The following is a 21,487-nucleotide window of genomic DNA, read 5'->3' as shown; positions in this document are numbered from 1 at the left end:
AACAGTGACTTGTCTCTTTCAAAATTGTGGCAAAATAAAATATCTGATTGAATCACAAATTTTATTTTCGTCATTAGTTTATACAAAGTTTGTGCTGCACCACTTGAAAAACAATCACCCACGCTTCAAAAATGGAAGGCACTCATGAAATGTTTGAAAAATGAAAGGACAATGTCAGAAGGCAGCAACAAAGAAATGCAATTTATAGTATATGAAGCAAAATTTATGCTCTGTAGAAGAAATGGAGCTGCAAACCACCCTATTCCATAAGTTCTAAGAAACACCTTAATTTGTCCCATTTCTATGTCTATGTGAGTGTTTGTATGTGTTGGTTCTTGAAATTGTTAGTGAATGTGAATAATTTTTTTGTGAGTAAGGGTTAACATACCTGGATGGATTTAATGTAACTCTACAGTAATTCTGAATGAGCTACTTAAATGGGGTCTGTCACATGAAATCTATTTATTTCCTTTTGGAACAATGATTTTCTTTTATTGAATGTAATTATTTATTAAATGTACTGTAATACTTTGACCCTGACTCACTTAATAAAATCAAATTAAAAAGTTCAAGGTAATTTGTGCTCATATTTTTTAAAATAATGATTTATTGATATCTTTGGTTGTTCAAAAATAGGGGTATGAAACAAAAATAGGAACAGATGAAGAGCACCAGGGGTTTGATGAAAGCAAAGTAAACAGAATAGCAATGGTTGTTATAAATAATTACATTTACAGCTAAAAGAAGAGAAAAATAAAAACACAGTAGTTGTATATAGAGCAAAATAATGAGGTTACATATGTAAAATTCACTCTCCAGTTTTCTCTCAAATGCTGTACAGCCAAATAAGAAATTCTTTAAAAAGAGCTCAAAAGTCATCATAAATATAGTCCAGCAAGTAGCAGCAGATGCTCTGCCATAGAGCTCGAGTGTGTTCACAAGTTCAACATAAATGATAGTCTTTGGATGTACATTACAGAGAGTGAAGGATACATCACTGTCTTGTTTGCATCTTACGACCCAATGTTTTACACATAGACTGTAGGAATAATTTTAATAATTTTACAGGGCTGCATTGGTGAAATCTGTGCACAAGTTGTCAGCTCGTCAGCCTGGTTCCTGCTCCTGACGTCTAAGCGCGCGCTCATGGTTTCATTGTGTTAGCGTGTAGCCAATCAGTGCAGACCAGAGTCCATATCCACAAATCACAGCCCTTCTGAAAATAGGGCATGTGACATCAGCCAATGAAATGGGTAGCGTAAGATTTTGGTCTTGTGCTACGTTCAAAAGATACCGAAATATGAAGATATTCCCTTATATCACCTTATAGCTGAACTATCACCTGGCAAAAGCAGGTGCCTTTCTCGTAGCATTGGATCCCAGAAGTTCAGCTACATGTAAATCTATCTGCTAATGCCATTTAAATGAATATTCATCATATCAGAAAGGGTTCACGGCATCCAAGGTCACAAGGTTGATTTTGGAATAATGCTACTAATGTGTTTTTATTTAGTGTGTATCTAATATTTCTCAAGTTTGATAATGTTTTTCAAATATATAGATAAAATAGATAAAAATTGATATTTTCTTTATTTTGCATTCTTTCACGCGAGGTTTCAAGTCTAACTGTCCAAATTTACGAGGCTAACGTGAACGCACCATCGCCCACCTAGCTAGAAAACTAGCATCCACGCTGGGGCGAGCTGGAGGAGAGCAGCGGCAGCAGCAGAGCCGAGGTTTAGAGGAGGACCGTCCGCATCGCTAAATCAAACCAAGAAAACATCAAATAACACAGGAAATAATTTCACACTATGGAGCAAACGCAGACCATCAACTTCGGCGCTGGGCCTGCAAAACTCCCCCAGACAGTAAGTTGTAGATACTCCTGTATATTTAAGATTGTGTAACGTTTATAAAAGGAGGAAAGATCGTTAAAATGAGCTTAACGCAGTGCTGCGAAAATTATATCACTTGAGTGAAGCAGACGTGAGACTCTCTGTGTTGAAGACGTTTCTGCATAATACACACTTAGGCGTATTATCTAAGTCTGTTATTTAATCTGTCAATGTAACGACATTTATTAATGCTGTGTTCACATGAGTGGTCAATGTGGGGAGCATATTTCTCTCACAGACGGAGACAATCCTGCAGCTATATGTGGGTTAATGACTCTGGTGAAGTATGCTTGCCGTTTGTCAGCAGCTCCAACAAGCTGAAAACACAGTGTTGAATTGCATCAGCCTCATTCATTCATGTGGAAACCTGTTCCTTTGTACCTCATTGGTAGCAGCAGAAACACAGGCAGCCTCTAGATGGCAGAAATACCCCATGCATGCCATCACCTCAGCCAACACATTATAAATGCAAATAACATCAAATGTTAAGCGAAAAACTTACGTATAGTTGCATTAAGGCAGACGGCTTTGTTACTTTCTTCGGTCTCATACAGTACTATTCAGGTATTTGCTGTTTCCTTGGACTTTGTTTTATTCTCTCACAAAAAGTGCGTTATTAAATCATTTAAACATACAGTTGAAACCAGAAGTTTACATACACTGTATAAAAAGGCACATAAACTTTTTTTTTCTCACCGTCTAACTTTAAATCAGATTAAACTTTTCCTGTTTTTGGTCAATTAGGATTACCAAATTATTTCTATTTGCTAAATGCCAGAATAATGACAGAGATAATTTTTTAGACATTTTTTTGTTATTTTCTTGAGAGTCAGAAGTTTACATACATTTCATTAGTATTTGGTAGCATTGCCTTTAAACTGTATGACTTGGGTCAAACGTTTTGGATATGCTTCCACAAGCTTCTCACAATAGTTTGCAGGAATTTTGGCCCATTCCTCCTGGCAGAACTGGTCTAACAGCCAAGTTTTTAGGCCGCCTTGCTCGCACATGCCTTTTCAGCTCTGCCCATAAATTTTTAATGGGATTGAGATCAGGGCTTTGTGATGGCCACTCCAAAACATTGACTTTGTTATCCTTAAGCCACTTTGTAACCAGTTTGGCTGTATGCTTAGGGTCATTGTCCATTTGGAAAACCCATATGCACCCAAGCTTTAACTTCCTGGCTGATGTCCTGAGATGTTGCTTCAGTATTTTCACATAATGTTCTTTCCTCATGATGCCATCTATTTTGTGAAGTGCACCAGTCCCTCCTGCAGCAAAACAACCCCACAACATGATGCTGCCACCCCATGTTTCACAATTGGGATGGTGTTCTCAGGCTTGCAAGCTTCCCCCTTTTTTTCTCCAAATGTAACGATGATCATCATGGCCAAAAAGTTCAATTTTAGTTTCGTCAGACCACAGAACATGTCTCCAAAAATTAAGGTCTTTGTCCCTGTGTGCATTTGCAAACTGTAATCTGGCTTTTTTATGTTTCTTTCGGAGTAATGGCTTCTTCCTGGGAGAGTGGCCTTTCAGCCCATGTCGGTACAGGACTTGTTTGACTGTTGATAATGACACACTCTTACCAGCTTCAGCCAGCATCTTCACAAGGTCTTTTGCTTTTGTTCTTGGGTTGAGATGCACTTTTCAGACCAAAGCACATTCATCTCTAGGACACATGACCCGTCTCCTTCCTGAGCGGTATGATGGCTGGACATTCCCATGGTGTTTATACTTGAGTATAATTGTTTGAACAGATGAACGTGGCACCTTCAGGCATCTGGAAATTGCACCCAAGGATGAACCAGACTTGTGCAAGTCCACAGTTCTCTTCCTGATATCTTGGCTGATTTCTTTTGATTTTCCCATGATGTTACACAAAGAAGCAGCGTGTTTCAGGTGTGCCTTAAAATACATACACAGGTGTGCCTCTAATTAACTCAAATGTTGTCAATAAACCTATCAGAGGCTTCCAAAGACATGACATCATCATCTGGGCTTTCCCAAATTGTTTAAAGGCATAGTAATCTTAGTGTATGTAAACTTTTGACTCTCAAGAAAATAATAAAAAAAATGTCTAAAAAACGATCTCTCTCATTAGTCTGGCATTTAGCAAATAGAAATAATTTTGGTAATCCTAATTGACCAAAAACCGGAAAAGTTTAATCTGATTTAATGTTAGACGGTGAGAAAAAAAAGTTTATGTGTCTTTTTATATAGTGTATGTAAACTTCTGGTTTAAACTGTATATTAAAGAACTGGGTCTTTGCGTAGTTTACAATACGTCATCAAAATATAAAGTATTAACGAAATGTTATGCAATATATTTTTCTTTTTTTTTCAGGTAAAAAAAGGTTTTGTATTTTAAAGCAAAACTCAGACATGTATAAAATGCATATTAAAATAAAACTTGATTTTCAAAAAAATGAATTAAAAAGTATATTTACATATCCTAGCTTTCTTCTCTTTTAGGAACTAATTTTTAGAAACATATTTTGATAGATGATCTCAAAACATAGTGAAAATTGTAACAACTTTAAAACCCGCCTTTCTCCCTCCTCACTCTCACACTTTCTGATTTTTGTAAGAGAAATCCGCTTCATCTCCTCTCCTTACAATTTTAAATCTGAGCTCACCGTGTGACAGGCAGGTGCTGTGTCAGTAAAATTATTTTATGTTCATACAAAACCAAAGAAACTTTATAGGACAATTGTTAGCCTTTGGTTGGCCAGTGAATGATAGTGTCAGGAGTCTGGCGGATTATGGGGGCCATGACCCCAGCCTAATAAGGGGCCTTGCCACTAATTGACAGGTGGTAATACTTCTGAGAATGTAGGTTAGTTGTAGTTGATCAACTCAACTCTTTGGGGACCAAAGTACCAGAAAGAAATTATGTAAGGAAATATGTTAAAACGTCAGTAATTTACTAATCATAATTTCACAAAAATGTCTGATAATCTCACTAACTGTAATTCAAAAATAATCTGTAGACAGCTGCAGCGTGGTTTGACCTACCAAGAAAGATAAAGGTAATTTTTTCTCTCAAAAAAGGAAGGGAACTTGAAAACACAATTTAACTTTAGTTAATAAAGTCACACATAGTCTCGTTGATTCTGCCATTGCTTCACAGTGCACTCTGGGTAGTCACATGCTTGGGTTGCTCTTCCCCTCAACTTTATAATTATCCTTACCTCCATCTATAGTAACGTGTTCTTTACTGCCCTCTTCAGTAAAACTGAGTTGAATGTACACTAAAAAGGCTTTATGAAACTCCATAGGGGTTGAAGCTGCAATGCAAATTGTAAAACTGCCTGGATACTGGCAAAGACCTAAAAATCAGCTCCTGTAGTTCTGGACTTGAGTGATTTTTCATTTGATTGTCCCTTATGTTGCAGGTGCTGCTTCAAGCACAGAAGGAGCTTCTCAACTACCGCAACACTGGTATCAGTGTTCTGGGTAAGTAGAGCTTAAGACGTTTTTTAATGACGTTTTGAGAGTTTAACTGCTGTATTCATCATTATCAAGCTGTGTACCTATTATGCAAAATCTTTTGTGCACTGCTGTTCAATTTATAGAAAGTTAATGTTTATTGATGCATATTTTTTCTTCTGCCTAAATTTGTTTAATAAATGATGACTGCTGTTTTATTCATTTTTTAAATATTCTCTTCAAACTAGAAATGAGCCACAGATCATCGGACTTCAACAAAATCATCAATACAACAGAAAGTCTTCTCCGAGAGTTGTTGTAAGTTTTGTGTTTACTCCCACTGTTCCCTTCTTGTTCTACCCCTTCACTCCTGAACTTGCACTGCAACACCATCAGCACACTTCAAAACAAGGGGGTTACTTTATATCTTCTTTCAATTCCCTTTTAAAATATGAAAAGTTTTAAATACTTTTTGGAAGCAGAGAGGACCATGACGGACTTCATAATATATCAGCTTACTTCTAAAACCACATTATAGTACATATAAGAAACATGAACAAAACTCCACTGTACTATGCCTAATATTTGGAATTGTTTAGCTGCCATGTCAATGTTCAGTATATGTTCTAATTCTTAACCTACTCTAACATTTGCTTTAGCATCTCATAAAAGCACCAGAAAGCATTGATTTTCATTAAGATTGAGAACACAGCTTCATTTGTTATATTTCATCATCATTGTGTCCAACACTAATACTAATGTATTGTTTTTTTTTTTGTATGCAAATTGAAAATATTTCTTGTAGATCAAATTAAAATTCAGACTTTGTTTGCTGCTACCACATGATGTTGAGCTGTCCGCTTGTCCACATTGTTGCACACAATGACTCGTGTCTCTGCAGAAAAATCCCAGACAACTACAAGGTGATGTTTCTCCAGGGTGGTGGGTCTGGACAGTTTAGTGCTGTACCACTAAACCTGATTGGCCTTAAAGCGGACAGGTGTGCAGATTACCTGGTGACTGGCACATGGTCGTCGAAAGCAGCAAAGGAAGCAGAAAAATACGGCAAAGTCAACATTGTGCACCCAAAACTGGACAGTTACACAAGTAAGTTTGTGCATGGGGGGATGTTACAACAAGCAGAATAACAGTGATCCATTTCCAAAATTTAAAAGAAGAATGAGTTAAGAAGTAAACATTTAACAACCTTCACCTTGTCCAAAGTTCAGTCCTCTCCTATAGATGGTTGTTGTCATTCACGCTGCATTAGAGCGGTGCCTTTGAATTATCTGGCTGTGAGTTCAGGCTGTTACGTAAGAAAACAAAAGACTTGACGACCAGTGAAAGCCTCTGGTATGTGAGCAGCCTTTTCCACATGGTTGTTCCCGATTGGGGTTTCACTGAGACTTCACTGGTTTTCACTTCTGTCCCAATATTTGGGACAGTTTTCTATAACTACATTTGAGTGCAGATTTGCAGCTTTAAAGATTTGCAATAATAAATAAAATTCCAAATATTTTGCTGCTGTGTGACCTACAGCTGGCTGTCTTGTACCGAATAAGTTAATTTATAGTTTACCATAACAAGGATTAATTTACTGTCTTCTACCACACTTGCCCCTTGATTGCATCTGAACTCAGATCAACTTATTGGACAAATTAAATTTTTTAGGGTTTAAAGGTTTTTTCTCTTTTATGTTATTCTCTTGATTAAGCAAAAGGGAAAACAACTAGTTTGAGGCAGAGATATTCAATATATTTGATTAACTGAAGAACATAAATGCCCCAAAAAGGTTAAGTGCAGGGTTGAAGATCTTATGCATTTAGGTCCCAGTTTGACCTCTTACCACGCTTGCACCTTTACTTCTTATTTTGCCTGGAATAATTTCACTGTTATCATCCTTCTTCTTTTATCCTGCTGTCAGCATAGTCTTTGGTCTGTTAACTTCTTAAGTTAAGTTGTGATGCGATTCGACTGTGAGTCAGCGAGCCAAACTAGGAGAGAAATCTATAGCTCTGTATTTAACATAAACATTACCGGTATTTAATGCCAGCAGTTCAATAATTGTATCCTAATTCAAGACTATGATATGTTGTGGGATAGAGTTTCATCCCACTCTTTGTCCAAATAAAACATATTTTTTCTCTTCATTCACCAGCAAGCTGATATTTTTTTTTCTTTTTTATGAAGTAGCTGAAAACTGCTAAGTTGATTCAAATGTTTGATATCCTAAAGATGACTCAAATTTGTCTTTCTCAAGCTCAGATGTTGACAATGTTATAATATACTGTCATTTTCAAAATGTTATTGACACTGTTTAGCCTCACAGAGCAGCTAGCATGTCCGTAGACTCTTTAATTTTGCTTTAACCTTATTAAGCTTAATTTAAGTTTTCTGTTGTTGCTCCCTCCAGAAATCCCCGATCCCAGCAGCTGGAACCTGAACCCCTCAGCCTCTTATGTGTACTACTGCTGCAATGAGACGGTTCATGGTGTCGAATATCAATTCATACCTGAAACTAACGGGGTGGTCCTCGTCAGCGACATGTCCTCCAACTTCCTTTCCCGACCTGTAGATGTGTCAAAGGTGAGGATGAGGAGGATACTAAAAAGAATATTTGATTGTGTGGCTCTTTTCCTAAATTTTACATTGTATAAGACGTCTGGAAATCCTTTTATTTACCCTGAAGAAGAGGAACTTAATAAATGAGGAACTCTTACTCCCATGCCAAAATCAAATAGATCACCAGTATCAACACATTTCAAAAACTTAGAGGTACAGCAAATTATATGATGATTCTATTTTTTTTAGCATTTTTAAGCAAGATATTAAAGACATTTATAGAAAATTAAAGAATTAGATAAATGCAGACCTTTTACAAGCATTGCCAGCATGCTTAAAAGCTGAAATAGTCAGTGTTACTATTACCTGAAATGTACTTTTGTTTTTTTTGTTTTTTAAATTGTCTGCATGCTAAAATTTTGCATAACCGAAATTGCATGCTTTACACATGCTTTTGTGCAGACTTGCATATTAGCATGACAAACAATTATGCTAATATGATAGCCAGTGATAGCACAAGCATTTACCAGATGTACAAATCTATTATGCAGAGGTTAATCATCAAAGTTTTCTAATTGTTTTCTTGCAGGATTATTTGTAGTTTGAACAAAGTCTTATCTTGATGGGTCGTTCTGCTTTCTTCAGTTTGGTCTGATTTTCGCCGGGGCTCAGAAGAACGTGGGCTGTGCTGGCGTCACTGTGGTCATCGTCAGAGAGGATTTGTTAGGCCACTCTCTCAAAGAGTGTCCCATCGTTTTTGACTACAAGGTGCAGGCTGAGATGAACTCCCTGTACAACACACCGCCATGTTTCAGGTGCACATTCACTGCTGTTTTATATATCATAAGCTCATAAAAGTACCACTGAAATACTATTTTATTTATTAATTTATTTTAAAATATGAAGTGCATGACAAGCTTTTAGAGGGAAATTGGCCTTGTGGAGAATCCACTTCAGGATATTTGATGGAGAATTAAATACGAATAATACACTCATTTATAGGAACTTGGGGAAACAAGACTTTTACTTCTTTTACGTTCTCCTGTGAATATGCCCTTATGCCTGTTTATAAAACACAGGCTTTAGCCTCATATGTACTGTGTATGAAACAGCATGAAACGTATAGCCTATTAAAATATTCCCAAAGTAAAAGGTTCCTCTTTAAAGATAATGGAAGATGAAGTCAAATTACCTCTTTAATTGTGTCTACTGTTTATTTAGCATCTACATCATGGGACTTGTCCTGGAGTGGATCAAGAACAATGGTGGCAGTGCTGCCATGGAGATGCTCAACAAGCAGAAGTCTGCCATGATCTATGACATCATCAGTTCTTCCAATGATTTCTACGTGTAAGTACCCTCAGACTTCACCAGCAAATGGTAACATGTAGGAAAGTTCATAATTGATTCTTTCTGGGAACCTTTATGGTAGATGGCTGGTGCACTTTAAAAATTGGAAAAACTTCAAAAAGATGCAAAACACAGAACATTCCAGAACAATCACCTTGTTGTCCTTAAACCATTTTTCATGTCTTTCGCTGTATGCTTCAGGCCATTGTCTTGTTTGAAAATAAAGATTCTCTCAAGCATTAATTCTCTTGCAGACTGAGTAAGATTTTTCTCCAGGATTTTCCTATAATTGCATTCATATTACCCACTATCTTAACAAGCCTTCAGGGTTTGGCTGCTGAGAAGCATCCCCACAACATGATGCTGCCACCATCATGCTTCATGGTAGGGATGGTGTGTTGGTGGTGATGTGCAGTGTTTGGTTTTTGAATCTGGTCTGATGACCAAAAAGCACCATTCTGGTCTCATCAGACCAACGAACTTTCTTCCACTTGACCATGGAGTCTCCCACATGCCTTTTAGCAAACTGTAGTCAAAATGTAATGAGTTTTTTTTCAACAGTAGCTTCCTCTTTGCAACTCTCCCATTAAGCTGGTGAAGAACCTGGGGAACAGTTGTTGTATTCAAAGTCTCTCCCATCTCAGCTGCTGAAGCTTGTACCTCCTTCAGAGTAGTTATAGGTGTCTTGGTGGCCTCTCTCACTAGTCTCCTTTTTGCACGGTCACTCAGTTTGAGTTTTTAATAACATTTTCTCTGAGATAGTTGGAGTGTTCCTTTGTCTTCATGATGTAATAGTAGCTAGCAACACTGATCAACCAGTGACTGAACTTCCATATGCAGGCATCTTTATAACACAGTCACTTGAGACACATACGCTGCACTCAGGTGATCCCTGTCTCACTAATTGTGAGACTGCTAGCACCAATTGGCTGGACCTCTGTGGAATGTCAGTCATTTTAAAGGGGGTGAATATTAATGCAATTACTTGTTTTACAATACATACTCTTATTCAATTGACCTTACTTTGTAGAAATCAGTTTTTGTTTTGACATTAAAGATGATTTTTTTTGTCACAGAAGCCAAATAATATTGACCATGATTGATTTATAAAATCAATAAAACATCCAAGGGTATGAATACTTTGATAGACACTGTAAATCTAGATTTTTTTTAAAATCAAACCAATTCTGCAGTTATTTTAAACTCTAAAATTTTCCCGCCAGGTGTCCTGTAGAAGTTGCTTGTCGGAGTCGGATGAATGTCCCATTTCGTGTGGGTAAGAAAGAAGGAGATGACGCCTTGGAAAAATTGTTTCTGGAAGGTGCAGCCAAACGTGGAATGATTTCACTGAAGGGACACAGGTTAGAGATAGTTACACATTAGTAATTGGACACTTTATACATTTTTTTAAAAAATTTTAAATACCACTTTACAGGGGTTTTACATTTTTTTTCTACTTAGACATGATTGTTTGTCTCCACCTGCAGGTCAGTTGGAGGAATACGTGCATCCTTGTACAACGCTGTGACACTGGAGGACACAGAGGCTCTGGCTGCCTACATGAGAGAATTCCTTAAAGAGCACCAATAAAATGTTTTTTGTAAAGTCAGCAGTATCTGCTCACTGCTACAATACAATAAAAAAACCTTGTAACTTTGAGTAGAGATCTATGGTGGCTTGGGAGGATGCATTAGTAGACATGTTTAAAAATAACCTTTTATTGTTCCTGGGAAGCTTAAACTTTAGGTAAAATCTAAAAATCTCTGTCCCATAGATCAACTATTTTAAGCTATTTGTTGACTGAGGGGCGTTTCATGTATATACTGTAGTTATTTCTTGGTTTGTCCTCCACATATATGTATATTCCAGTAAATTTTACTTGGCAATGATGACATTTTGTAGCATGACTTCTTGTTTTGAGAGTTACTCTTATCAGTGTTATCAAAAGTATCAAGCATCCAAGCCCTTGTTGGGTGAGAGGTCGAGTACACCCTGGACTGATTCCCAGTCCGTCTTTGGACTGACACATGCAGCCATGCTCTCACTTGCACTTATGGTCAGTTTGGGGTACAAAAACTAAAAGAATGCAGTAATTTTTCTTCTGTGAGATTAATAGCTTCATCAAGTGACTATACTGATGTGTCATTGTTTATTTAACCTTCATTTAATCTTGATGTCATTGAGGGCATGCTTTCACTTGCATTGATGGCAAAGGTATGTTAAAACAAATGCAACACAAAATTAAAAAGAAAAAAATCAGCATTTAAAGGAACAGAGACAGAGTAGACTATTATGTTCATATCAGTAGTAAACGAAAGTGGAACACCTTTGTCAGTGTGAAGACAAATGAAAAGAAGCTCATCAATTTAACAGATCATTTCTATTTCATTGATAGCTCTTAAATTACATGTATTGGTGCCAGTATTAATGCAATTAATTACAATTGAGGCTACAGCAAAATTTTTTAAAATTGCACTTTGCAGCACCTTCCTGCAGCAACGGTGATATAAAATAGGTACATCACTGCTCCTTAATGATTAATTTCAGTTTAAAAACTCTGACATCTCAGTGGACAGGTCAAAAGTCATCCGCTCCCTGCTTTTTCAAACATTCGTCTTTTTACTGTTCACCTCAACCTTTGTGTGAATGCTTTTCAATAAATAAGTGTGGCTTTTAAAAGCAAACTACATCTTACTTTTTTTTTTTTTTTTTTAAATAAACACAAGATTCTTGTGCCCTAATGAAAATAAAGAGGCCCCTAATCTCAGTTATGCCCCTATGCCCTACTGATGCATTACCTACCCTACACCACATGGCCTTTAGTCGACACAGAATCACTGCCTAGGCTCCATATTTGCAAGCTCCAGGTAGTGACAACTCCAATGCTATCTATCCTACCACACGGCTCCTGATGGGACCCCCAACCTAACTATGTAGACAGATGGACAGTGGAGCCCAGACATTACTCAGGATGTGAAGTGGGAACCTCCTTTCACAGGTGAACCTGGAGAAAGCCAGACAGTGAGCTCTGGCGTCCCAGGGTTAACCCCCTCTCTCATCCTACAGCATGAAGGCCTCCTTTATCTCAGCTACCCCATCAAAATCTCCAGGTAGTGACCGTTCAGATGCTACCTTACCTACTATATAGTATACCTAAATGTGCCAATGCTATGAAACTTTCCACTAGGGAGAACATTAAAAACATCTTGCCATCTTTTGAATAACCTAATAATATTCAGCACAACTATTTTCCCTACACAGTTCATCTCATCTCTGCAGGTTCAAACAGTCACGTTCTCTTCACTGCACGCTGACAGCTCAGTGTGTAGGAGTGAACAGGTCCAAATAACATCAGCAGGGCGGCAGGACGGCTTCTCGGCAGGAGAGACCATCCTCCATCTGGATGTCTAGAGGCTGATTCCCAGCTGCAACCACCCTGCTGAGGCTATGCTTCAGAGTATCTAATCCTGATCTTTGACCTACCTCAAGGGGAAGTAACAGAAGCAGAAGGAGAGAAAAATGAGAATATCAACAGGGATCAGTGTAGTGGACGTTCAGACCATTCAAGAATACAAAACTGTAATGAACGTTTGGTTTAAAATGACTAAAGATGTCTTGAAGGGGTGAGGTGACTGCTGTGTGATTTTTTTATTGAAATGCTGTGATGCCTGAGAGGTATCTCATTACATAAAAACAGATCTAGGTCCGAAACGTCACATTCAGTATGTGGTGATAATCTTTATTACACAAGCTTCAGAGCAGCTTCTGATGTTCAGACTTTTCTGTTTTGCCCAGAATTTACAAACTCACACAGAAAGGGTCTGTCTGATGTAGATACAAACCAGGAACCTTCTTGCTGTGAGGCATCTCTGACCACCATAACGCCCCCATATAGCATTTTCAAAATATAAAAGCTGAACACAACCAGCAAAGCTGCTTCCACAACTCATTAAAACTTAACTGAAACTGGAAAAAAGTCACAACATCATAAAAATATACTGGAACTGGAGTATTAATCTACACCACTCTACCTGTGAAAAACTACAGACTTGGAACTCCTCTGACAATTTTGAAACCCAGCAAACAGGCAAGGCCAATAAAAATGGAGTGAAAATGTGCTTAAAATAAAAAAGAAAAATATGCACCACACAGTTTTTCCATTGCCAGAATTAAAAATAGAAATGTGGTCAATTTTGGAAAATTTTTACTGCTGACATTTGTTTTCTCGCGTCTTTTAATGCATTTTGATGAAGTGTATTGTGTTTTCAGTGTATGACTGCTCATTGTTTGTCTGAAAATCTGTTAACTGTTGCCGCCTATCTTGGCCAGGCGATAAGTTTACAGAACTAAAGAAAAACTGTCAAAGTGAATACCTACAAATGTTAAAGTAACACTTACACAAAGAAATATTAATTGTTAAATAGATGGTACTTTGCCATTTTAAGGTGAATTGACTCATTATCCTTATACATGTTACATATAACTGGCCAAAACCTTGTACCTCCTTTTTATATGGTTTTGACTATTCCATAAAAAGTCACCAATTTTAAAGCAACATAAATTGTCAAAAAGATGTTCTCTATGAACATTCAGTGTTAAAATAATTAAAATATACAGGTTTTTTTTTTCATTGCCTGAAAAGTGGTGACATTGGAGATATGAGGTTTGGCCGGATGCCAGTAATGTTTTGTTTTTTTGTTAACTTCTAATAAGTTTCACTAAGCTGTGGAAACTTTCCTGTACTTATAAATTTTAGCCATGTGTTTGACATCTTTATTCACATATTTTAATGTACTTTTAAATTGTAAACACATTCACACATTTTAAACAGTTCAAGAAACACACTTTGGCCACAAAACTTAAAGATGGTCTTTAAAAGATGGTTCGACATCTTTGATTTATGTTCACACAGTCCACACTTAGACCAAACAGTTGAAGGTTGTTAAAAAAATAAGTTATGACTTAAAAATTAAAAAAATAGCTATTACTGGGTTGATTGAACACATTTTTAGTTGCAAGTAAACACTACTCAATCATTTGAAGTGTTTTTTTGTAATTTTTCCCAGAATGCTTTTGGTCATGCAACACTTTTGCACCATGAGTGAAGTTACTGATTCAGTAAGAGAAGTTACATCTGTACGAAGCACCTTTAAATCATAGTGGGTGGTTTACTGAACATATTGACTTGAGCGTGCATATTAAAACACTCATTGTAACTTATAGTCCCTTACATTAAGGTACATGATGGATATTAGAGAAAATCTACAACCAATGAAGACCATGTAATTTTATGAAAAGAGTTTAAACATGTTTTGAGTTGGATTTAAACACAATTTCAAAGTCTAAAAAGTTTCCACAGTGTAGTTGCACTTACAAAAATAAAGTTAACCCAACATAAATGTATAATAAAAAAAACAAGGAACAGTATTTCCACTACTTTAAAACTTTGACATAATGAGTTTCAACAAAGAAATGTGGGCAGTTACAACTTGTCTGGTTGTACAGTACATCTCCATGTGGCTAAATTTGAGATTTATAGGTAACAATGACAGAAATGTGAGACAGAGCTCATCCGTTAATTTTAACATGCCATTCATATTACACTACATTAGTGTCCTGTCAGCAGCTTAGTAACTGATTGGGTAATTTCACTCAGGGTGCAAAAGGGTCTAACACAAAAAATGACTAATACCAATGTGAAAAAGAATCTCAGCTGTGGTTACTGCACATCAGGTAACATCAGACCACATTTAAAACACTTTCCTGTGACTATTAGTCCAAAAGTGCAATGACCAAGGGCATGCTGGAGAAACTGCCCACACACTCTAAATGACTGAGTAATGTTTAAACTTTAGATGTGTTCTATTGACTCAGAAAAATAGTGTTGAAATAGACATGTGAATTAACTGTTGGTATTATAGTGTAAAGTAAAAAAAAAAATATCATTGTTACAGACTTCCGTCCAACGAAGAAACTCACTCATAATCACCCATGACATGCATGCTGTGCTGTTGCAGTGTATGAAGCTAGAAGATGTTTTGCCGCAAGTGACCTCTAGGTGGAAGTCTTCAGCAAGAAACTCAAAATGTAAAAGACATCAAATGGGGGTCTGCCTCCTTTGTGAGTAATGTTAAGTGTTCACCACCCCGGTCAATGAGGCTTTATTTGCATGATGATTTGAATAAGACATGTTACAAAGCACATAAGATTTGTAGATTGGTAGAAAGGAATTAAAATGATAAATAACAGTATAAACCAATACATAATAATGCCAATTCATGCATAAAAGCATTTAAACCAGATTTTGAATCATACAAGTGAAAAAATAGTTTACTCACTTTTACACCTTAATACTTACAAATGCACAAACACAGTCAATCACTCACTGATTCCTGTGGATTCTTTTATTTCAACTCATCACTGCATGCAAAGAATCTTTGAAAAACTCTATAAAGGTACTAAATATTGTAACAAACTGGAAGAGCTCCTGATTGCTGTTTTCCTGACTGTTGACTGGATGGGGTGTAATGTTGCTGCTTTTATCTCTTTCAATGCACTGACTGCATAAAATAGGATGCAATTAAACTATCCTAACCTTGCATCCTCTCATCATGTTTCCTGGCTGAGCATTTGTTTCATACTGCAGCCACTTTTATAAAGAGAAAAAACCTTGAGTGCTATTTCTCATTAAGTAGTTTTCTCCTTGTAGATTTCAGACACCTCTTAAAAACTAGATATGGTGTGATCATGAAGTGCAACTCACTAAGTCTGGCTGGTGAACCCAGAAAAAAAAAAACACCCAGCTATTTTTCTTACTTTCATTTTGAGATGTAATGAAACACAAGGTAAAGTTGATCCAGGAGTTATTATTTTATATAACATCCCTGATGATTCTTTCCAAAAAAGTAATTTTGGCTGTTAGCAAATATCAATACCGAGAGCCGGGGAGAGTGTGAGTGCTGCTGTTGACTGTGGATCCCCTGGGCGGGAGATGTTGGACCTGCTGCGAAGGTTTGTGTGCTGAAAGGTAAAAATGTTCTGCCAGAGCGTGGTATTGCTTTAATACAGACAAGTTTTGTGTCAGTATGAGGAGACAACGCATCATTATTCTCTTTACATTTAAACCTGCAGCTTTCTCAGTCTGAAGTCACAGCTTGTCTTTGTTTATGGTGTTTTTAAACAACCTTTTTATGCTGTCAGAAACTCTGACTTTGTTCTAATTAAAATCTTATCAATGAACTTTTCTTGCAAGGTTATATGAGAACCAAAGAAACATATGTGGCAGCACCTGTTAATAACTGAATTCAGGTTTGTCAATCAGACCTGTTGCTACAGATTATAAAATCAAGCACCTAGCCATGCAGTCTCCATTTCCAAACGTATTTTGAAGGATTCCACCTTAACAATAAGACGGTTCATGGAATTTCTTCCCTTCTGGATATTCCACAGTCAACGGTAAGTGATATTATTAGAAAGTAGAAGCATTTAGGAACAACAGCAACTCAGCCACAAAGCGAAAGACCACGTAAAATCACAGATCAGCGTCACCATTAGATACAAGTCACCAATGCTCTGCAAATTCCATTACTTGAAGAGCTTCAGACTTCCACTGGCATTAAAGGGGTCTTCCGTGATTTTTCAAGTTGGCTAGAGTAGTGGCATTAGCCTCCAGTGATTTTCCGTGAAAGTTGCTCCTGTGGTTGCTACGAGCTCAGAGAGATCCACGGCGTAATGGCTATAGATGGGAACATTTTATTTGCGTAGTTTAACCAGTTTTACGAAAAAATGGGCCAATAAAGTATGTTGGCTCGCCTGTATGCTGTGTCGAAAACGTACAAAGCACTTCATTTCTCCCAAAGAAACCCTCTGTGTCAGGCACTAATTTACGATGCAGCTTTTGGCATTTTGTCTCCTTCCGTCGTGCACTGATCCTAAGTGATTCTAAAACAAAGGAGAGGATATTTGTGTCCCGAGTTACCTGGTGATGTAGGTGTGGAAAAACCAAACCCATGCTCGAGGTCTCTCCTGTTCAAAACTTTTAAATGAAGTTTCTCTGCTCTCTTTTTCACCCCGCTGACTCTCTATCTGTATAAGTTCTTTTTCTGTGTACTCCGATTCATACAAATATCCTCTCAGCTAGGTGAGGATAGTGGCTGGTATGACAATATACAATTCCAAGTCTGAGGCCATGGTTCTCTACTGGAAAATGATGGATTTAGTCTTGAGTCTTCGCCCCATGTGAAGGAGTTGAAGTATCTCAGGGTTTGGTTATGATTAGGGGTAGAACAGACTGTGAGATTGACATGCAGATTGGTACAGCATCAGCAGTGTTGCAGGTGCTGTAACAGACTGAATTGTTGGCTACATTGCTCAACGCGAACACAAAACATGAACAAAAATAGAAACAAATATAAACAAAAATTCAAAATATTTTCAAACTGTTGCTCATCCATTTTTGACAACAGTTAAGAGAATCACTTTTGTTTCAATGTAGTTTTTATTAAATGAAAATTAATGAAACCCTCTTTTTTAATATATAAATTTCCCTTTAAGAACAAAAAAACATTCACTAAATGGTGAACTCTTTAGGATTTGTTCCAACAATTATCAGATATTTGGTTTGCTGTGCAGCTTATTATATTGAGTATCCAATTAATACAACTGAAGCATTATTAGACTTATACTCCAGCACTAATTTGCAGAAATTGGAGTCATCTTTTACCAAAGTTGTCTTGTTAGCTAATTCAGCCTTTCACATAGACAGAAGTCAAGATTGTGGTTGGCTTTTCCTGCAGTGAGGATGACTGGATTAGCTTGTGTACGAGTGTGGGAAACAGCAGGATACAAACAAGTAAGTTATGAGTGAATCAGAGTTTCAGCATTCACGCTGAGCAAGATTAAAAAGAAATGCAGTAAGATCCTTTTTTTTTCTAGCGTATTTGATTAAAAATCAAGCCATCTCAATGACAAGCACTGATTTAAGATCCCTCATTGAGTGCTGATGATGAAGCAGTGATAGTCCGTCGTGGGCTACAACAGCCACTGGTGGGCACAGTCATCGATAGCGGTGATGCATAAATTGCATCAAGTATGTCAACAATTTGTGCATTTTTTGAGGAGCCTTACTGTGATGAACAAACCATGCTGTTTCTGTTTGTGCTGGTGAAATGGACTGTGGAGAATGAGAAAAATCAGCTCAGAAATACCCAACAGGAAAAGACTTGACAGAGAGCAGGAAAAGAGTCCTTGTTAGAATAATTTAAGAAGGTTAATTAGATAATGATATGTAAGAATAATGATATATTTTTGAGGGAGGTATTGGAAAAAATACATAGCTATATGTACTGCATTTTTTTTTCTGTATACTTTATTCTGGCTTAAATGCAATTCTTTAAGAAAAGTGTCTAACCTCTCTGCAGTTTCCCCCCAAAATATTGTCCATGACGGTGCTGCAGATCCACCTCAAAGCAGGAAAAAAAGACAGTGAAAGATAAGAAGAGGCAGAGGGGCTTTGAAATGTGAGTAGGGTTACAGCAGAGATGGGAGGTTGTGACTGGATTGTGTGGTGATTCTCGGCCTGTCAAGCCCACTAATGTCGAGGTAATGCCACTGGCAGGCTGCGGTAAGACGGTGATAATGAAAAACACCGGGGAAGACAATATCAAAAGGCTCCTCTACATCCTACGGTGGAGATTAGTCGACACAAAAGTAGGGTGGCAGAGGCAGAGGAAGGCTTTAGTGCTGCTGATTGAGTCTCTTGTCAAGAGCTCCATGCTTGCTGCATGAAAACTTACTGTGACTGACGCCCTTTATACAGTCTATTTCACACATATACACTCACTCACATGCACTGCCTCAGTATCTGTTTTCTACAGATAATGTATATACTGTCTGCTCAAAGTATTCCACATTTATCCTTGAACTAATTCCTCCCATTTATGGAAAATACTCAGAGCATATGGAGAATTATAAACACTTTTCACAAAAGAAGGAGAATAATTGTTTTCCCCTTAAAATATGTTACCTTCCTGCTGCACACAAAATTTCAAAGCCAAGCTATGAGAAAAAAGGGCCGCTTTATGTGGATGAAATGTAGCTTGTTTGACATTACAGCACTTCAGCCTTGGTCCTGTACTGCTCTGGCCTCCTGATGACCATCGTCCAGGCCTGCGCCAGGCCCATGCCCCATCTCTCCAGGTATCCTCCAAGCTGACCACTTTACGATGCTTGCCCGCAACTGCCCGCGAAGTCTGGTCCAGCCCACCAGGTCCTAGGCATCCATGACCAATAAGCTGGATCAGATCCAGGAAAGAGTGCCTGTAGAAGTGCAGCTGCCTCCCCTTTATCCTCTCTCTCCCGAACACATCAGCATTAGACACATGGTAATGCCACCAATACCCCAAAATTCTTCGAAAAGAGGTTGTCACAAAGGTGTCTTGCCATGAGTCAGCATCTAGGCCTGACCAGAGTATAGAAAGACCAGGAGGACCAAGGACCAAAGACTGACTTTCCTCTGCATGCTCAGATATTGGGACTGCCACACTGCCTTGCCCTGCGAACCAGTCGCCCCATGATGGATTACGCTGCCAAGGTAGGTGAACTGCTTTACAACTTCCATGTGCTCATCATTCACGGACACTGATTCAATGACAGCATCCAAGTCATCCCCAAATGCCTGGATCTTTGTATTGGCCAGGAGACAAAAATGTCCAACATTTCAGCCTCCTCATTCAGCAAACAATCAGGGCTGTCAATGAAGATTGAAGATTATGACATGAACTTATCCAGGGGCAAAAGAACTGCAAGGAAACGTTTCAGTGGCTTAGCCAACATGTGCTGAAAGGGACAATACAGCATGGGATTAATGTACAAAAAAACCTAAGAGTGCTCTTTTCTGGACCGTCATCTCATCACTATTAATGAATTAATGCTAACAGCTCTTTGCTTAAAGAAGGGGTATAATACTTTCCAATTTTTAAAACATAAATATAAAGTCACAATGTTGGGTGTCCATACTCCACGTATGCAAATTTTAAAATCGTGAGATAAACGTATGCGACAGTGATCTTGGAATTTGCGTGTAAACTGATGAAAACAGTTTGTTGAAAATCTCTCCGAGATTTACCCGAGATGAGATTTCGATGGAGCGAACTGATGAGGTCATCGCAGTAGGATCTCCTGACTGGTTCGTGGTTCGACCGTGCTGCCGGCAAAGCGGAACAGACCGCCCCCACAAGGCCTTTAAGCCATTTAGCCATTTAGTAACACAGTAATTAAACACTTACCAAACAGATACGTCCTGCTCTATCAGTTAGACCCGGATCAGACTCCGGGTCTAACACTTACGGACAAATATCAAAATTCGCCATATTTTACTCATTTGGACCTGTTCATTCAAAGTTTACAACTACTAGCATAACAACATTAGCCACATTGGAGGGGGCGGGCACAAAACATTGAGTCCTGCTGCCAGCCAGCCTCCGGAAAATAGGCCAGTCGGAGGAAAGCAGGTCCATGGGGAGTGGGGGTGTTAAAGAGACAGCAGTGAAAATGAAGCGTTTCAGATGGAGGTTAAAATAATGGTTTTTCAGGATGCCAGTGCGAGAAACATGAAGAGTTTTTTGAGCTGTAAACCATGTAAAGCTACTACGTGGGTATCAGAGAGATGGTGTAAAGCCTTGAGAAAAGGCATAATACCCCCACTTTAAGAAACCCTTGGTGGCAGAAATGACACCTGTCATGTCAAAAGGATGGCAGCTGGAGCTGTCCTAAGGTATTTGCAAACTGATGCCTAATGTCTTTTTTGCTGACCGCTGAGGTCAGCCCTAAATATGGCTCTGTCCGTGTACTGACTGAATGACTGACTGACTGAGTGCTGCTAATTTATAAGCCCGAGAATACAGAGTTGCATTTGCTTGGACTGAATGCTGTCACTAATGGCTGCCTCCACTGTGTTAACTAGACCCATACATACAGAGTTGCACTATGGGCGGGGTTTAGGGGGACTGAAAGCCCTCTAACGGCTGCCTCCACTGCACTAAATACCTCAGATATAGCTTTAGCCTCTGTTTCACCAGAACTGGGCCATATTTATGTATGACAAAGAATAAAACAACCCTATAAGCTTTTCATGTTGGGAAAGATGTTTTCACTCCTCTGCTGACCTGCTTTGGCATGACTATGTGATAGTTGAGGGGAAAAGGTAACTTCTTGTGTCAATGCATGTGTACAACGGCTGCTTGTGTAGC

At 38.1% G+C, this 21,487-nt stretch overlaps 1 protein-coding gene across 1 annotated transcript; it reads left to right on the top strand.

The window, feature by feature from the left end:
• The first annotated feature begins 1,713 nt into the window (after window positions 1-1,713).
• On the top strand, window positions 1,714-11,128 carry psat1 (phosphoserine aminotransferase 1). The gene is made up of 9 exons (XM_041786698.1): window positions 1,714-1,868; window positions 5,294-5,354; window positions 5,576-5,645; window positions 6,229-6,434; window positions 7,741-7,913; window positions 8,535-8,704; window positions 9,111-9,239; window positions 10,463-10,600; window positions 10,727-11,128. Exons 1-9 carry the CDS (start codon window positions 1,812-1,814, stop codon window positions 10,827-10,829), a joined length of 1,107 nt encoding a protein of 368 aa, XP_041642632.1. The 5' UTR covers window positions 1,714-1,811; the 3' UTR covers window positions 10,830-11,128.
• The last annotated feature ends 10,359 nt before the right edge of the window (window positions 11,129-21,487 follow it).

Source organism: Cheilinus undulatus, linkage group 5 (genome assembly GCF_018320785.1).
Source record: "Cheilinus undulatus linkage group 5, ASM1832078v1, whole genome shotgun sequence".
In the NCBI taxonomy this organism is placed as follows: Eukaryota; Metazoa; Chordata; class Actinopteri; order Labriformes; family Labridae; genus Cheilinus; species Cheilinus undulatus.
Note: the sequence above shows the minus strand (reverse complement) of the source record. Positions and strands in the feature narration are given on the sequence as shown.